This window comes from Pongo abelii, chromosome 18, assembly GCF_028885655.2.
Source record: "Pongo abelii isolate AG06213 chromosome 18, NHGRI_mPonAbe1-v2.0_pri, whole genome shotgun sequence".
Taxonomy (NCBI): domain Eukaryota; kingdom Metazoa; phylum Chordata; class Mammalia; order Primates; family Hominidae; genus Pongo; species Pongo abelii.
Window position 1 is genome coordinate 33,636,233 of NC_072003.2, and position 18,291 is coordinate 33,654,523.

Here is an 18,291-nt window from a genome sequence, read left to right on the forward strand (position 1 = left end):
CCTTTCTAATTTCTCTCTTCAGATCCTCTTTCACCACAATCTGTTGTCCAAATCTCTCTTCTCAAACCTTTCCCATCACCTCCCTTTGACTTCCGCCTCTCCCATCTCTCTGGCCAGCGGGTCGCTGGAAAGATGAGCAAACGGAGGGACAGACAGATTGAGTCCTTGCCCACAGCCTCGTGGCTCATACGTGGAGGAGTCAGAATTGGAACTAGAGACTGATTGAATGAAGGACACTTGGGTCACCAGGACACCCTTCCAATCTCCACTCCTACATCTATTTCTTAGCAATCATCTCCCGACTCCTACCTCCTCTTTTCAGGCTCTTGTTGATGACATCTGTTCACAGTTCACCCCTTCTCTCCCTTTGCCACGGTCCTACCTCCATATTCCCCTTGTTACTTATTTCCAACTTCTTCCCCTATCTTCCAGCCTGATTCACCCTTTTCTCTTCTGGCCAGCGGATTGCCGGCTCCCAGCTCTCCCCCAGGCTGCAGTATTTTGGGCAGGCGCTGAGCGGGGGTCAGGACCTCACCCAGGATGGACTGATGGACCTGGCTGTGGGGGCCCGGGGCCAGGTGCTCCTGCTCAGGTAGTGACTCCCCAACATCCTGCCCTCCTGCGCTGTGTCTGATTCACCGGTGCTGCCCCACCAGCCACGTTACCCTCCCAGAAGCCAGTGTTCTGTCCTCCCCACTACTCTGCCCCTCAGGAGTCTGCCGGTGCTGAAAGTGGGGGTGGCCATGAGATTCAGCCCTGTGGAGGTGGCCAAGGCTGTGTACCAGTGCTGGGAAGAGAGGCCCAGTGCCCTGGAAGCTGGGGACGCCACCATCTGTCTCACCATCCAGAAAAGCTCACTGGACCAGCTAGGTGCGTTTCCCCCATAAAGGGGGCCCAGGCTCCTCATCCCATTAGGGGCCCCAATGCCATCCTGAGGATGGGATGGGCCTAGGAATCCAATCTCACTTCCACATCCACTCACCACCTGTGCCAGAAACCTGGCCCATTCTCTCTCCTCTTCCTCACACCTGGGCCTGTGGATTCTGTCTCCAGGGCTGACCTGAAGTCCACCCAGTTCTCTCCTAGGCCCCAGCCACTGCCTTCCCCCAGCCCCTGATTCCCTTCCACCTACACCAAAGTCATGACATGAAGCAGTTCCCACATCTCTTCTTGCACCTTCCCACCCATTTTCCACAGAGGAACTAGAGTCGACTGGTCCTAAAATGCAAATCTGGGCTCCTCACTCCCCTGCGTAACCCGCCTTGCATTTACAAAGACTCCAGTCCTTCCCTCCAATGCCCTCACTGACTTGGCCTCCTGGCCTCTCTGGCCTCATGGCATCCCACTCCTCCTTACTAGGCACGCTTTTCGTAAATGCACCAGCTTCGCTCTCCCTTCTGGTCTTAGGCCCTGTTCCCATGGTCCCGGACGTTCTCCCCACTCCCCGCCTGGCTCCTGCTCATTCTCCAGGTGGCTGCTTAGCCATGGTCCATCCGGGATGGCAGCCTGGCCAGGTCCAGCAAGTGTGCTCTCCTTAGAACCACAGGAGAGCCTCCCCTTGCACTGATCACGCTGCAACATCACGGCCCATGTGCTTGGCTTCTTTCTTAGATTGTGAGTTTCATGAGAGTGGGGGCCATATCTATCTAGCTAGCTAATCTATCATCTATCTGCCAAATCTATCATCTATCTATTATCTATTAATCTAATCACCCATCTAATCTATCATCTATCAATCTATCACCTATTATCTATCATCTATCACTTATCTAATCTATCCTCTACCAAATCTATCATCTATTGTCTATCATCTATCTATCTAATCTGGCGCCTATTTAGTCTATCATCTATTTATTATCTAGCCAGCCATCCATCCATCCATCCATCCATCCATCCATCCATCCATCCATCATCTATCCATCCATCTATCTTCTCCACATGTATCCCCAGCACGTGGTACACTTCATGGTCCATAGCAGTGTCCGGCAAACATGCGTTGCATGAACAAATAAATGAAAACGGAGCATTCTAGGTTATTTCTGCCTTTTCATTTTCCACTCTCCCCTGCACTTCAGGTGACATCCAAAGCTCTGTCAGGTTTGATCTGGCACTGGACCCAGGCCATCTGACTTCTCGTGCCATTTTCAATGAAACCAAGAACCCGACTTTGACTCGAAGAAAAACCCTGGGACTGGGGGTTCACTGTGAAACCCTGAAGCTGCTTTTGCCAGTGAGGACTTTGGGTTCTGGGAAGGGGGAGAGAGGAGGAGCCCAAGGCTGGCCTGGAGCACCCCCGTTCTCTGCTGAGCGAGGTGGGAAGGGTTAGGATGTTGGGGCTGGAGAGAGGGAAGTTAGGGCAGAAAAACCTGGCTCCACGGCTTGGAGGGAGCACTGTCAGGGCAGTGGGGAGTGGATGCAGTGGAGGGGGACTTGTGGTGGAGCATAGAGAGGACAGCAGGTTCTTGAAAGCATGTTCTCCCTCAGGATTGTGTGGAGGATGTGGTGAGCCCCATCATTCTGCACCTCAACTTCTCGCTGGTGAGACAGCCCGTCCCCTCCCCCCAGAACCTGCGCCCTGTGCTGGCCGTGGGCTCACAAGACCTCTTCACTGCTTCTGTGAGTCTTCCGATGAAGTCCCAGGGATGTGCTGACTTCATTTTGTCTCCATGTGCTTAAGAATCCACTGTAGCTCCCCATCACCCAACCACATTCAGTCCAGAAACCTGACTTCAGTCTCTCCCTTCCTCCTCACACCCAGGCCTGTGGGTTCTGTCTCCAGGACTGACCTGAAGTCCACACATTTCTCCTCCTGGTCCCAGCTGCTGCCTTCCCCCAGCCCCTCGATTCTCTCCCACCTACACCAGAGTTGACACGAAGTGGTTCCCGTATCTATTGTTGTACCCTCCCACCCATTTTCCATAGAGGAGCTAGAGTCGACTGGTCCTAAAATGCAAATCTAGGCTCTTCACTCCCCTGCGTAACCTCCCTTGCATTTACAAAGACCCTAGTCCTTCCCTGTGATGTCCTCTCTGACTTGGCCCCCTGGCCTCTCTGGCTTCATGGCATCCCACTCCCCCTTACTAGGCACGCTTTTCATAAATGTGCCAGCCTTGCTCTCCCTTCTGGTCTTAGGCCCTGCTCCCACCTCCATCCACGCACCCAGGAACTGTACACATCCCAGGCAGTTCCCACTTTTCCCTAGCACAGACTCTCTTGTTCATTCCCAGAACCCTCCCAAGTTTCCTCATTCCTACCTCTGTGCCTTTGTCCCTGTTTCACCCCTCATTTGGAAAACACTGCCTTCTGCCTTCTCTCCCCGTCTCCCCCTGAAGCTCCAGCCTTAACCTCCCTCTCTTCTGAAGGCCACACTCAGCAGCTGCCGCTCCTTCTCTGGTCCCTGTTACACCAAGGTGGTGCCACAGCAGATATCACGTGGCTGTTATAACCATCTGCATCTACATTTGAGGCTGTCTTGGGACTGTAGTTTCTTTGAGCATAGGAACCATGTCGAATTTGCCTGTCATTTCCACCTTCCCCCAGCCCTCACCCAACCCAGAACCTGCACAATTATTGGCACTTAATAATGTTTGTGGAATAATTGTTCCAGGATAAGCTGGATGTGACTCAACTGAACTTTATGTCCCTTGAAGCCAAGGATCTTGTCTTATCTTTCTTTTATATGCCAACCTCCAAACCGCACCTGCGCCCCTTGTTGGTGTCCAGCAAAGTGCTGGGGGCAGTGGCTTAGTAATGCTCAATGTTGATGGGTGCTTCTAAGGAGGGGCTTGGAGACAGACTAAGACATCAGATGGGAACAGAATATACTATTTTGCTGCAGCTCCCCTTCGAGAAGAACTGTGGGCAAGATGGCCTCTGTGAAGGGGACCTGGGTGTCACCCTCAGCTTCTCAGGGTGAGCTGTAACTCCTTTCATATCCAGACACTCGGGCTTCCGAGTCCCCCATCCTCCTGGGATGCTTGTGCTGCTCTCTGGCTCTCTTTCTAACAAAAGTGATGTTGACTGGGATGTTATTGGCCCAGAGCTCTGGAGTTCCTGGGATCCTACCCTGCCCTTCCCAGTTCCCGCCTATTTCCAGTGGAGTCCCACTCCCAGCCTCGTCCTTCCCCTTCAGCCTGCAGACCCTGACTGTGGGGAGCTCCCTGGAGCTCAACGTGATTGTGACTGTGTGGAACGCGGGTGAGGATTCCTATGGAACTGTGGTCAGCCTCTACTACCCAGCAGGGCTGTCGCACCGACGGGTGTCAGGAGTCCAGGTAACAACTGCTGTAGGCTCTAGTGGGAGGTGGCCTCTCCCCTGCCCTGTAGCCCCGGGAGTTACAGAGTGTTCTTCAAAATTGTTCTGTGATGATATGCGCTCTCTCTCTCTCTCTCTCTGTCTCTCTCTCTCTCTCTCTCTCTCACACACACACACACACACACACACACACACACACAGAGACAGACAGAGAGAAAGTGCATAAAGCATATATACAGTTTAATGAATAATATTAAACAAACCATAGAGTTAACATCCAGGTCAAGAAATAAATCACTGCTAGCATCCCCAGAACCCCCTCCCGGTGTACCTTTCCCCATCACAGCTCCATCCTCTCCCCAAAGGTCATCACTATTCTGACTTTGTGGTCATCATTTCCTTGTGTCTCTCTCTCTCTCCTTCCCCCCTCCCTTCCCCCCCGCGTCCCTTACTTCCTTCCCTTCCTCCCTCCCTCTCTCTCTCTTTTTTTGAGACTGAGTCTTACTCTGTCACCCAGGCTGGAGTGCAGTGGCACAATCACTACTCACTGCAGCCTAGACCTCTTGGGCTCAAACAATCCTCCCACATCTGCCTCCTGAGTAGCTGGGACTACAGGTGCATGCCACTACGCCCAGCTAATTTTTATTTATTTATTTATTTATTTATTTATTTATTTATTTATTTTTTAGAGACAGGGTCTCACCATGCTGCCCAGACTCGTCTCAAACTCCTGGGCTCAAGTAATCCTCCCACCTCAGCCTCTCAAAGTGCTGAGATTACAGGCGTGAGCCACCATACCTGACCATATTGTTTCTGTGTGTGGGTCTTATTTAAGAAACACTTCCAGGTTATGAAAATAGCCCCCTATATTATATTCCAAAAGCTTCATGGTTTTGCTTTTTCACATTTAAGTATTTAATCCAGTTGGAATTTATTTTAATTTATGGAGTGAGGTAGGGATCCAATTTATTTTTCTTCTTTCTCCTCCTCTTCCTCTTATTCTTTCTTTACTTTTCTTCTTATTGTTTAAATTTTTTTGTATGGGTCAATTTTCCTGGCATTGATGGAAATTGATTGAAAAGTCTGTCCCTGGCCGGGTGCAGTGGCTTACACCTGTAATCCCAGCACTTTGGGAGGCCGAGGTGGGTGGATCACCTGAGGTCAGGAGTTTGAGACTAGCCTGGCCAACATGGTGAAACCCCATCTCTACTGAAAATACAAAAATATTAGCCAGGCATGGTGGCAGGCGCCTGTAATCCCAGCTACTGAAGAGCCTGCAGCAGGGGAATTGCTTGAACCCAGGAGGTGGAGGTTGCAGTGAACCATGATCACGCCATTGCACTCCAGCCTGGGTGACAAGAGTGAAATCCGTCTCAAAAAAAAAAAAAAACAACATAAAAAGAAAAGTCTGTCCTTTTCCCTAGTGCTCTGCAGTGCCACCATTGCTGTGTATCAAGCCCACACATGCACACGGGTAACTTTTTAAAATTCATTCTCCTCCCCTAGAAGCAGCCCCATCAGCGCGCCCTGCACCTGGCATGTGAGACAGTGCCCACTGAGGACCAGGGCCTGAGGAGCAGCCGTTGCAGCGTCAACCACCCCATCTTCCATGAGGGCTCTAACGTCAGTGCTTCCCCCCAAATCCCCATCACTGTCCTCCCTTGTCCCAATCCGTCCCTCACTCAGCCATGCCCTTCCTTTTATCCCCATTCTTTCCTTCTTCTTCCCTCAGGGCACCTTCATAGTCACATTCGATGTCTCCTACAAGGCCACCCTGGGAGACAGGATGCTTATGAGGGCCAGTGCAAGCAGGTGGGTCCAGGCCAGGGTATCCCCCACCCTCCATTGCATGCCCCGGCTAGAGACCCCTCTCCTGGATTCCTTCCCATTGGTCCCCCTTGCTTTCTCCAGCGAGAACAATAAGGCTTCAAGCAGCAAGGCCACCTTCCAGCTGGAGCTCCCGGTGAAGTACGCAGTCTACACCATGATCAGCAGGTGCCCAGTCCCTGGCCCTCCCCTTGGACCTCTGGTCTTCCTCTATGCCTGGTACTCCTTCTGAGTCCCAGCCTGCTCTTCCAATGATGCACATCTAAGCTCTCCTGTTTTGGGACGCCTTTGTGGGCGAACAGCCATATATAATGATGTTTATGCTGCATAAAGATGTTTCTGGGCTGGGCGCAGTACCTCATGCCTGTAACCCCAGCACTTTGGGAGGCTGAGACAGGTGGTTCACCTGAGGTCAGGAGTTCAAGACCAGCCTGGCCAACATGACAAAACCCCGCCTCTACTAAAAATACAAAAATTAGCTGGGCATGGTGGCGTGCGTCTGTAATCCCAGCTACTTGGGAGGCTGAGGCAGGAGAATCACTTGAATCTGGGAGGCAGAGGTTGCAGTGAGCCGAGATCACGCCACTGCACTCCAGCCTGGGTGACAGAGGGAGACTCTGTCTCAAAAAAAAAAAAAAAAAAATTAGCTGGGCCTGGTGGTGCATGCCTGTAATCCCAGCTACTCAGGTGGCTGAGGCAGGAGAATCTTTTGAACCTGGGAGGTGGAGGTTGTAGTGAGCTGAGATCGTGCCACTGCACTCCAGCCTCCCAGCCTCGGCAATAGATCAAGATTCTGTCTCAAAAAAAAAAAAAAAAAAAAAGGTGTTTTTGTCAACAATGGACCCACATTTACTACGGGTGGTCTCCTAAAATTATAATGGAGTTGAAAAATCTCCTAATGACGTCATAGCAGTTGTAACATTGTAGTGCAACTCATTGCCTTTTTTATGTCTAGATACACAAATACTTTCCATTATGTTACAATTGCCTACAATATCCAGTACAGTAATACGATGCACAGGTTTGTAGCCCAGGAGCAATAGGCTATACCGTATCACCTAGCTGTGCAGTAGGCTCCACCATCTAGGTTTGCATAAGTGCAACCTATGATGTTTGCACAATGATGAAATTGCCTAAGGCCGGGCGCAGTGGCTCACACCTGTAACCCCAGCAATTTGGGAGGCTGAGGCAGCCGGATCACCTGAGGTTAGGAGTTCAAGACCAGCCTGGCCAACATGGTGAAACCTTGTCTCTACTAAAAATGCAAACATTAGCCGGGTGCAGTGGCACACGCCTGTAATCCCAGCTACTGGAGAGGTTAAGGCAAGAGAATCGCTTGAATTTGGGAGGCAGAGATTGAGGTGAGCTGAGATCGTGCTGCTGCGCGCCAGCTAGGGGGTGACAGAGTAAGACTCTGTCTCAAAAAAAAAAAAAAAAAGAAAAGAAAAGAAAAGAAAAAGAAAAAGACATTGCCTAACGATTTATTTCTTGGAATGTATCCTTGGTGCATTTGTACCCTAATAATATATACCATAGCTCTTGCTGCTTCTCTCAAATCGACTTGCTGGTAGGACACACACGCTTTGCCCCCACTGTGCCTTTCCCCCTCTCCCTCCAAAAGGAAGCCTTCGTTTTTTAACATGAAACAAATCCTGTCCTTTGTATTAAATGTGAATGTGCTGAAGCAAAGCTGCTAGATGGAGATCAAGGCTTTTCTGAGCACCCTGAATTGGGGAGCTTGTGCCCAACAGGATATGGTCTGTCGCCACACGGAGGAAAGGAAAGGTCAGGTTTCTATAAAACTCAGAGCGGGGCAGAGGTGTGAGAAACTGTTGGGAAGGTCTCTAAGAGCCCAGCAGAGGCAGCGCAGGAAGGGCAAGTGTAGGGCTGAAGGCAAGAGGGTTCTGCAGGTGGGTGGAGGCGCAGGGGCAGGTGAGGCTGGATGCAGAGCAAGGCATCCCACACACTGGGCTGAAAGCCTGTAACATTGCTATGGGACAAAGTTTGCTGCTATTACATTATTATTATTATTTTTTAGACAGAGTCTCACTCTGTCACCCAGGCTGGAGTTCAGTGGTGCAATCTGGGCTCACTGCAACCTCCACCTCCCAGGTTCAAGTGATTCTCCTGCCTCAGCCTCCCGAGTAGTTGGATTACAGGCATGCACAACCACATCTAGCTAATTTTTTGTTTGTTTGTTTGTTTGTTTTTGAGATGGAGTTTCACTCTTGTTGCCCAGGCTGGAGTGCAATGTTGCGATCTCAGCTCACTGAAACCTCTGCCTCCCAGGTTCAAGTGATTCTCCTGCCTCAGCCTCTCGAGTAGCTGGAACTACAGGCATGTGCCACCAAGCCTGGCTAGTTTTGTATTTTTAGTAGAGACAGGGTTTCACCATGTTGGTTAGGCTGGTCTTGAACTCGTGACCTCAGGTGATCCACCTCCACCCCATGGCCTCCCAAAGTGCTGGGATTAAAGGCGTGAGCCACCACACCTGTCCACTGTTGCTTCTGATGTATTAAGTTGTTAGGGGAAGGAGCGAGGGAGATCAAGCAGTGTCATTGTCCTTTCAAGCCACATGTAGGTTTCCCTTTCTATCCACAGGAAAATACTTACAATAAGAGCTTACAGTTATATATACCCATGTCAGGCATCGTTTTATGTTGCTGTTGTTTTATGGTGGTTTTCTTGCATCATCTTAAGTACTTTATATGTATTTACATTTATTTAATCCTACCAATAATTATATTGTTATCCCTATTTTCACCAACAAAGACATCAAGAAGTGAAATACTTTGTTCCTGTCAATCTCCAAGTGGGCAGCAGAACCAGGAATCAGACCCAGATGGTTTGGCTGCAGAGCCCATGCCCATGGCCATACATGGCATGCCTCTCCAAGGACTGGGGAAAGCTGGGTGGTTTACTTAGATCTGAAAACAGGCTTAGGCTGCGCACGGTGGCTCATGCCTGTAATCCCAGCACTTTGGGAGGCCAAGTGCTGGGATTACAGGCATGAGTGGGAGGATGGCTTGAGCCCAGGAGTTCAAAACCAGCTTGGGCAACATAGCGAGACCCCAACTGTACCAAAAAAAAAAAAATTAAAAATGAAAATAAAATAAAATTTTAAAAATGAAAAGAGGTTTAGAACTAGATTTTAAGATGAGAAAACAGAAGCATAGAGAGAAGGGTTTGCGGTGGGGGGCACAGAGGAAAACCGGCATACTTAGGGAAAAATAAACCCTAAGATTTATGGAGGAGTCCCTGTGTGCTGGGCACTACCAAGCCCTGGTCACAACTCTACTACAGGGAGGTGCTATGGTTCGCATCCCCATTTTAAAGAGTGAAAAGCTACAGGTTCCAGAGACGTGAAGTGGCTTGCCTCAGTGACTCAGGTAGGAAGTGGTCGACCTGAGATGTGAACCCAGGCGGTTTGACACTGGAGCCCGTATTTTTAGTCATCAGGCTGATGGGGGGTGGACTGCTGGGGCCATTTCTGTGCAGCTGGTCTGGCTGCTGCATGTGAGGTGCAGGCCCCTCTGCTGATCTGCTTACTTTTGCTTTTTGTTTGTCTGTTTTGAGACAGGGTCTCACTCTGTCGCCCAGGCTGGAGGGGAGTGGTGTGAACGTAGCTCACTGCAGCCTCGACCTCCCAGGCTCAAGCAATCCTCCTGCCTCAGCCTCCTGAGTAGCTGGGACCACAGGCATGTGCCACCACTTGCAACTAATGTTTGTATTTTTTTTTTTTTTTTTTTTTTTTTGCAGAGACGAGGTCTCTCTATGTTGCCCAGGCCAGTCTTGAACTCCTGGGCTCAAGTGATCCTCCTGCCTTAGCCTCTCTAAGTGTTGGGATTACAGGCGTGAGCCACCTCGCCTGGCCAGCTTGCTCATTTTTACTAAAATGTTAGATGTTAAGTGGTGAGAGGGCAGGGAGTATGGCTTAACTTGAATCCCCAGTGCCAACCACACAGCCTGTGTTTGCTGAAGGAAGTTTGGGTGGAAAGACCCCACCTGCTGCCTGGAACACTGATGTCCCTTCCACAGGCTTGTGCACAGGCACCATCTTCCTTCACATTTACTCACCTGCCCCAGGACAGCCCAATCTATTTTCTTCATTCCCACCATGAAGGAGCCCTCACTCCATGTCTTCCTGAGTGATCCAGCTCTCATTCCTAGAGTCCCCTTAGGCTAACTTGTTCTGCTGCAATCTCTGTAAGCATTACCAGAGGCCAAACACTACCTATTAGAGAAAGCAATGCAAACGCCTTTGCCCCACGTAGGAGAGGTGAGGTTTAAGTTGGGTCTTTAAGTGTAAATTTCCAAAACGGGAGACAGTAAGAACGTTCCAAGGAGAAGAGCTTGAGCAAAGTCATGAGGCTATGAAAGAGCCAGCGGTGTGCAGGGCAGAGCTAGTGGATCTGGGTGATGGGGGCAAGGGACATCGGAGGGAGGGGAGCTGAAGCCAAGGCAGCAAAGGTTATGTGGGACCATCTTTTACTTATTTACTTTGAATAGGGACAGGGTCTCACTATGTTGCCCCAGCTGGTCTGGAACTCCTGGGCTCAAGCAATCCTCCTGCCCCAGCCTCCCAAAATGCTGGGATTACAGGCATGAGCCACTGTGCCCGGCCAAACAACGCCCATCGTTATTTCCCTGAGACATCTGCCTGGCCCAACAAACCTCTCTGCAGTAGGACAGGGCACAACTGGGGACAGTTTCAGGGCTGTTTTTCACCCACAGGCTCTCTCTCCAGGCAGGAAGAATCCACCAAGTACGTCAACTTTGCAACCTCCGATGAGAAGAAAATGAAAGAGGCTGAGCATCGATACCGCGTGAGAGTCTAGGGAGTATCCATGTCTGCCTTCCACATTGTGGATAAAGTTGGAAGTTGGTGGAGAAGATGGAGAGGAGCCTTGGGGTAGGGCCAGGAGGGAAGTAGGATTTGGGAGGCTCCAGAGACCACAATAACACTCTGCCTTGATTTCCTGCAGGTGAATAACCTTAGCCAGCGAGATCTGGCCATCAGCATTAACTTCTGGGTTCCTGTCCTGCTGAACGGGGTGGCTGTGTGGGATGTGGTCATGGAGGCCCCATCTCAGGTACCCGCCTGTCTCTCCTCTTTCTTCAGACTGACATCCCACAGCACAGCACTGCCTCTTACCAGGGACATGTTGCTCATTCTGTGCCTAAGTGCTTCTCTCTCTCCCCAGAGTCTCCCCTGTGTGTCAGAGAGAAAACCTCCCCAGCATTCTGACTTCCTGACCCAGATTTCAAGAAGCCCCATGCTGGTGAGAAAGTCCCTGAACTCCCACCGCAAGATCAGCCCCCACCGGGGATACTGGGAAATGTACTGCTAGGCCGCAGAGTTCCGTGCACGTCCTGTAACTGCTCATCTGTTTCCTATCCCAAACCTGACCATATTTTTTCCTACGGTTCCCTCCTCAGTGAAGAACCCCTCAGTTTCACCCCTCTTCTGCCCCCAGGACTGCTCCATTGCTGGCTGCCTGCGGTTCCGCTGTGACGTCCCCTCCTTCAGCGTCCAGGAGGAGCTGGATTTCACCCTGAAGGGCAATCTCAGTTTCGGCTGGGTCCGCCAGGTGTGTGGGGGCAGCGGCAGAACCCCTGCCCCAGACTCAGGCGGGACCTGGCATGTCTGTGCCCATCTGCAAGCCAGGGCACCCCCGGAGCTCTGAGCCTCCTCCAGAGCCAGTTCCACAGGTTTCCCCCAACCCCTCTGCAGACATCGCAGAAGAAGGTGTCGGTCGTGAGTGTGGCTGAAATTACGTTCGACACATCCGTGTACTCCCAGCTTCCAGGACAGGAGGCATTTATGAGAGCTCAGGTAGAGACCGTGTGGAGGGCAGCGACCAGGCTGGAAAGAGGGCCCCTAGGGGCTACATCTGTGGTGCTGGGTGGGGGGTTTGCAAGCGTTGGGGGAGGAGGGTGAAGGTCTCTGGGCAGGACAGCTGTCCCTAAGGGCACAGGTGCTGCTGTGTCTCACCCCTTGGAGCAGAGCCTCAAGAAGGAGGGGAGGGAGTTAAAGGTTGGGGAACCTGGGAGGCATCTGGGATGGCAGGAGGCCGGATGCTCTCTGATCTCTAAATCAGATGGAGATGGTGCTAGAAGAATATGAGGTCTACAACGCCATTCCCATCATCATGGGCAGCTCTGTGGGGGCTCTGCTACTGCTGGCGCTCATCACAGCCACACTGTACAAGGCAAGTGTTTTATCCCACTCTTTTTTTTTTTTTTTTTTTTTTTTTTGAGACAGAGTTTCCACTCTTGTTGCCCAGGCTGGAGTGCAATGGCATGATCTTGGCTCACTGCAATGTCCACCTCCTGGGTTCAAGTGATTCTCCTGCCTCAGCCTCCCAAGTAGCTGGGATTACAGGTGGCCTGCACCATGCCCGGCTAGTTTTTTGTATTTTTAGTAGAGATGGAGTTTCATCGTATTGGCCAGGCTGGTCTCGAACTCCTGACCTCAGGTGATCTGCCCGCCTTGGCCTCCCAAAGTTCTGGGATTACAGGCGTGAGCCACCGCATCCGGCCTTATCCCACTCTTGACACCAACAGCATCCAACCCAAGCCCTCCTACAGACTGGCTGGTATAGTGAGAACTCAGACTGTGGAGGCAGGCAGGCCTGGACACATATTTTGGCTCTATCATGTACTCACTGTTTAATGTTAGGCAAGTTGCTCCACCTCTCTGAGCCTGTTTCTCTCTTTTTTTTTTTTTTTTCTTTTGAGATGGAGTCTCACTCAGTTGTCCAGGCTGGAGTGCAGTGGCACAATCTCAGCTCACTGCAACCTCCACCTCCTAGGTTCAAAAGATTCTCATGCCTCAGCTTCCCGAGTAGCTAGGACTACAGGCACATACCACCACACCTGGCTAATTTTTGTATTTTTAGTAGAGAGAGGGTTTCACCATGTTGGTCAGATTAGTCTCAAACTCTTGACCTCATGTGATCCGCCCACCTCGGCCTCCCAAAGTGCTGGGTTTACAGGCGTGAGCCACTGTGCCCGGCCGTTTCTCATTTTTGAAATGATAATAATGCTTATATCACAGAGTGGCTGAAGTGAGAGAGAAATGAGGCCAGGGCATGTGCACAGATCTGCTTGGATCTATGCTGTCCTGCCACGGGTCATGTGTGTACCTACTGTGCTCGGGGCCAGCAGATACTCGATATATGATAGCTGTTCACATAAATGTTCTCGCACACAAACGTAAGTTAGCTTAGTTGTTCCCTCCTCTTCTCCCTCAGCTTCTTCTTATTCCCAGTTTTCTTCCCTGCCCTCTTACCCAGCTTTTCTTTCTTTTCTTTCTTTCTCTTTTCTTTTTCTTCTTCTTCTTTTTTTTTTTTTTTTGTTTTTACATGGAGTCTTGCTCTCTTGCCCAGGCTGGAGTGCAGTGGCATGATCTCGGCTCACGGCAACCTCTGCCTCCTGGGTTCAAGTGATTCTCTTGCCTCAGCCTCCCGAGTAGCTGGGATTACAGGCGCACCACCACGCCCAGCTAATTTTTGTATTTTTAGTAGAGACGGGGTTTCACCATGTTGGCCAGGCTGGTCTCCAGCTCCTGACCTCAGGTGATACACCTTCCTCAGCTTCCCACAAGTGCTGAGATTACAGGTGTGAGCCACCCGGCCCGGCCTTACCCAGCTTTTCTAATAAATTTCTAATTTATTTCCCCTGATAGCTTGGCTTCTTCAAACGCCACTACAAGGAAATGCTGGAGGACAAGCCTGAAGACACTGCCACATTCAGAGGGGATGATTTTAGCTGTGTGGCCCCAAATGTGCCTTTGTCCTAATAATCCACTTTCCTGTTTATCTCTACCACTGTGGGCTGGTCTTGCTTGCACCCATAAATCAACTTACATGGAAACAACTTCTGCATAGATCTGCACTGGCCTAAGCAACCTACCAGGTGCTAAGCACCTTCTCGGAGAGATAGAGATTGTAATGTTTTTACATATCTGTCTACCTTTTTCAGCAATGACCCACTTTTTACAGAAGCAGGCATGATGCCAGCATAAATTTTCATATGCGTAAGAATTGTCACATGAAATGAGGATGTTTATAGCACACTTTCCTTGCATGGAAGAGCTATAACCCAGGGACGTGAGTGCCTCTCTGGGAATAGTTGGGGGAACCTATTTGTGGGCATTGAAAAAGTTTTTTCATTTTCTATGGTGATGGGAGCCTGAGGTCATCTTTTCTTGATGGGGCTGAGAGGCATATCAGGGGAGAGGGTCAAAGAGTGTGTGTGTGTGTGTGTGTGTGTGTGTGTGCGCGTGTGTGCTCATGCGCGTGCACGTGCACACAGGCATGCATTGGTCACGGGTTTCTTCACACACTTCAGGTTCCTCCGTAATGGTAAGTGGGCAGGCTGTCCTAGGAGGTGAAGAAACGTCCAGAGCTCATTTGAACTCCTATCCCCCTTGAATGAGGTACTCAGAAGCCAGGAGAGCCAGGCTAGGAGCATGTGATTTCCCATATAGAAGACCCATTAAGAAAGATTATAGAGAATTATCAAAAGATTCCAAATCCAGCATTAGGTCCCAAGGCCTCACACACAGGACTGTGGAGCCTCCGTCTGAAATCCAGATAGCTGGGATTCACAGACACCAGCGGCTCAGGTGTCCGGCAAGAGTGGGACTTCAGGATCTGCAGCCCTGGGCTCCCATGGGGGCTCTGCCGAGCTGCCGGAACTTGGACAAGTCATTTAATTCCCGAGAATCTCAGGTCCTCCTCTGGAGAAGGTGAACTAAATTTATACCCTGCTCCCAGCGTTACTGCGAGGATTCGGTGTATGGGGAAGCCCATTACAGCCTAGAGCCCTAATTATTAATAGGTGTGTGTGAGAGAGGCCTCATTATTACCAGGTGAGAGACAGGGAGCTGGGATCGCCTACCTGTGAGTGGAGGAGGCTCCCTCGAGCACCCACGTATCAGCGACGTGGGAAAAGCACGTGGAGCGCCCACCGCGCTAGGCGCATGCGCGGAGCAGGAGCGCTTACCAAGCTGGGCGCATGCGCGGAGCGGGCGCCTCTGGGCGCGCTCCCCGTGGCCCTGCCCTCCCCACAGAGCCGCAGACTCGAAGCTTCACACGTTTATTGCGCCCGCGGGCTTCCGGGGCCTCAGGGGTGTTCGTAGCCTGTGGGCAGAGGGTTCACGTGGGTATTGTGGAACAGAGTGTGGTTGCCGTCCCCCCAGGGGTAGGGCTGTGGAGAGAGCGGAGGAGGGAGCGCGCGTGAGCGCCGTGAGTCCGGAGTCCGCGCCTCCCGCGCACCCCGCAGCACCCCCGTGCCACCCGCGCGCCCGTCCCGCGTACCTTGGTGCGGATGCGGAGGTGTTGGTAGGGACGGAACTCGGGGCGCGGGCGGTGGCCCGAGTGGAGATAGGAGTTGAAGGTGCAGAGGGCCACGCTGGGCAGCGCCAGCACGAAGGTCAGCAGACGCCAGGTGCGAGCTGCGGATGGAGCGGGGTGAGCGCGGCGGTCCTGGGGCGGCGGGCCCGGGAACAGGTGGGCAGGGTAGGGGAGCCCCGGGATCCTCCCGCTCCCCACTCACCTCCTGCCCCTCCGTGGCCTCCTTTGGCAGCGCTGGCCAAGCCCCGGGTCAGGGGCCTCAGAGGCAAAGCCATGGTGGTGCGGGGAGCCGGGAACCAGCGCTGTCCTCACTCCGTTTCCTGGGACCTGGGGTCACCTCCCCTCTCTGGGCCAATCACCTGTTGAGTCTGGAGCACTGGCGGCTATTCTTAGGGGTTTCTATATTTAAAATGGGGCCTGACTGGCTTGAGGTCGTCTCCAGACAGCTGTTGTCCTGTGCCTCTTATTGTGGCAAGGGGGCATTTAAGTACAATATGCCATTCTTTTTATATAGTTGCAGGGAAACTATTTTGTTCCCTATTCTATGCCTGGTGGCTGGCACACAGTTGGGCTTTAATAAATATTTGTAGAATGAATTAAGTGTCTTTTTGAGTCTCAGTGTTTTCAGCTGTAAAATGTGTAATAATTCGTACCTTAAAAGATTTTTTAAATAATGGAGACGGGGATCTCACTATGTTGTCCAGGCTGGTGTGGAACTCTTGAGCTCACGTGATCCTCCCACCTCAGCCTCCCACAGTGCTGGGATTACAGGCACGAGCCACCACACCCTGCCCTTACGTCATTTTTATGAAGTTTATGTAAGGTAGGAATGTGTCAACCTAGATTTTGGCAGGTAACAGTAGTTCAGTATATGTATTAGTCACAGTTCTTTGCAAAGAACAGAACTCACTCTCACTAGTTTTAAAAGATAGGTAATTGAGAATCTTAGGTAGCTTACTATGTCTGGTATAGCCAGAGAGGCCTACAGTCTGCACAGTCAGAAACAAGTCATTCCGTTGGCCAGCTGCAGTGACACCCCCACAGCTCACACTGCTGGACCCTGGATGCCAAAAGCTTCATTAAGGCTGCCCTGGAAAGCCAGAATTTTCCACCCTCATCCCCTCTTGAAAACGGATTCTTCATGAAACCTGTATCCTGGGTCGCTCTTTTCTGAAAGAATTATGTGATTGCACCAACTGGCAACCCCTAGGTCCCCCAGCTGCAGGAGGGGATGGGAAACTGGGCTCTGGATTCTGCCTTAGGGAGGCAGGAATTGTAGGGAAAATCTCCAGGTCTAGGATGAGTATTCAAAAGGTTCCAGGCAGCCACAAGCCTGACAGGTGTCTACTGCAAAGTGCATTATTTCAATCTGAAAAATATGACTACTTGGAGAAAGAAAGCCTAGACAGGGCTGGTGTGAACCCTCTATCAAAGCAGGTCACAAGAAAGCCACAAGACCAGGCAGGGATGACATCTGCCTGTTCTGTCCTCAGCAACCGGCAGGGACCTTGGCATGAAGTAGGTGTTCTAAAAATATGTATGTAATGAATGCTTGAACCTTGTTACTTTGGTTAACCCTACAGCAATGCCTTTTCAAAATTATAATCCAATAGGAAGCTTCCAGCTTTGATCAAGGGCTGATGTACTAATATAAACTTAATATACAAAAGAAGAATGAATTATATAGACATATAATCTGAATCTAATATATAAAAGAAAAACAAGGAAGATACATTTTCAAGAAGGGGCCCTATACCTGTTTCTCGCTGGTAATAAACTGAACAGTAGGTTCCACCCAACTTTAAGCTGCTGCTGCTACTTTTTAAAAAAATAACCTCCTTGAGCAGTCAAATGTTATACAGTGTTACAAAAATTATTCCTGAGCTCTCACTGGGCTATAATAGAATTCTTCCTACAGTTTTTTTCCCAGCTGGACTTTGGCATTGTTGCAGAGAAGATGGGGCTCTATTCTAGTTAAAGATACCTGGCATCTCCCTCTACACATAGCCCCCTCCCTACGTATATAAGATAATGGCTCCTGGAGAAAACAGACATGAAGACAGGTATTTTTACTTGACAAAGTTCTAGAGGCCTGGCATAGTGGCCCACGCTTGTGATCCCAGCACTTTGGGAGAACGAGGAGGGCGGATCACTTGAGGTCAAGAGTTTGAGTCCTGCCTGGCCAACATGGTGAAACCCCGTCTCTACTAAAAATACAAAAATTAGCTGGGTGTGGTGGCCCATGCCTGTAATCCCAGCTACTCGGGAGGCTGAGGCAGGAGAATCGCTTGATCCCAGAAGGTGGAGGTTGTGGTGAGCCAAGATTGTGCCACTGCACTTCAGCCTGGGCGACAGAGTAAGACTGTCTCAAGAAAAAAAAAAAAAAGAAGGAAAAAAGGAAGAAAAGGTTCTAGGTTTCTTTTCTCCCCTAAATGGCCCCTCAGAGTTTTTCTGGTTGCTGCCAAACAATTCCCTGGGAATTCCTATCCCTTTATTCTCAGCTTGGGAGCTCCTGTGGAGAGGTTTTCTTGCTGGGACGTCAAGAACGCCCTGAGGAGGGCCACTTCTGTCTTGGGCTGCTGTCACCATCACGAGGTGCACTTGCCCAGGTACCCAGAGACCTCCGCTCAGATGGTCTGTGCTTTTTTGGGCCCGTCACCATCTTACCTGCCTCTGTAGAGGGTGTGCAGAGCTGTCTCTTCCAGGCTGTGCACTCACCATTGTTTTTGTAAGTTCTCACTCACACAGTTCTTAACCTGGCTGCTGCCAACACTTTCAGTTTCTAGAGGTTTAATTTTTCCTCCACTTCAGGCAGAGGGAAGAACAAACTCACCAGGTGCTAAATAA

General features: G+C 50.7%; 2 protein-coding genes across 4 annotated transcripts in view; one reads left to right on the forward strand and one right to left on the reverse strand.

Moving 5' to 3' along the window:
- The window catches only part of ITGAD (integrin subunit alpha D), a 33,375-nt gene extending 19,112 nt beyond the window's left edge, over positions 1-14,263 (forward strand). For both annotated transcript variants that reach the window (XM_024233564.2, XM_024233563.2), the window contains exons 15-30: positions 462-592; positions 713-870; positions 2,076-2,230; positions 2,485-2,616; positions 3,839-3,912; positions 4,133-4,274; positions 5,762-5,878; positions 5,988-6,067; positions 6,167-6,250; positions 10,830-10,908; positions 11,068-11,175; positions 11,287-11,364; positions 11,560-11,673; positions 11,817-11,918; positions 12,184-12,294; positions 13,773-14,263. In XM_024233564.2, coding sequence (XP_024089332.1) covers positions 462-592; positions 713-870; positions 2,076-2,230; positions 2,485-2,616; positions 3,839-3,912; positions 4,133-4,274; positions 5,762-5,878; positions 5,988-6,067; positions 6,167-6,250; positions 10,830-10,908; positions 11,068-11,175; positions 11,287-11,364; positions 11,560-11,673; positions 11,817-11,918; positions 12,184-12,294; positions 13,773-13,886 — 1,779 coding nt within the window. In that variant the 3' untranslated portion in view covers positions 13,887-14,263. The remainder of the gene's footprint in view (positions 1-461; positions 593-712; positions 871-2,075; positions 2,231-2,484; positions 2,617-3,838; positions 3,913-4,132; positions 4,275-5,761; positions 5,879-5,987; positions 6,068-6,166; positions 6,251-10,829; positions 10,909-11,067; positions 11,176-11,286; positions 11,365-11,559; positions 11,674-11,816; positions 11,919-12,183; positions 12,295-13,772) is intronic.
- Positions 14,264-15,171: 908 nt separating this feature from the next.
- COX6A2 (cytochrome c oxidase subunit VIa polypeptide 2) lies at positions 15,172-16,446 on the reverse strand. Of its 2 annotated transcripts, NM_001131893.2 has the most exons (3): positions 15,647-15,727; positions 15,409-15,545; positions 15,172-15,298 (listed from the first exon to the last, which is right to left on the reverse strand). In NM_001131893.2, exons 1-3 carry the CDS (start codon positions 15,717-15,719, stop codon positions 15,215-15,217), a joined length of 294 nt encoding a protein of 97 aa, NP_001125365.1. In that variant the 5' UTR covers positions 15,720-15,727; the 3' UTR covers positions 15,172-15,214. The 2 variants fall into 2 exon arrangements, with proteins under 2 accessions (NP_001125365.1, XP_054389015.1); XM_054533040.1 differs by having other exon boundaries at positions 15,172-15,545; positions 15,647-16,446.
- Between the last annotated feature and the right edge of the window lie 1,845 nt (positions 16,447-18,291).

What these genes read in the sequence shown, in the direction of transcription:
- COX6A2 (XM_054533040.1), bottom strand. Translation starts at nt 15,719, where the DNA reads ATGGCTTTGCCTCTGAGGCCCCTGACCCGGGGCTTGGCCAGCGCTGCC. An exon ending in AGGCCACGGAGGGGCAGGAG is followed by an intron (nt 15,546 to 15,646) that starts GTGAGTGGGGAG and finishes CTCCATCCGCAG; the next exon opens with CTCGCACCTGGCGTCTGCTG.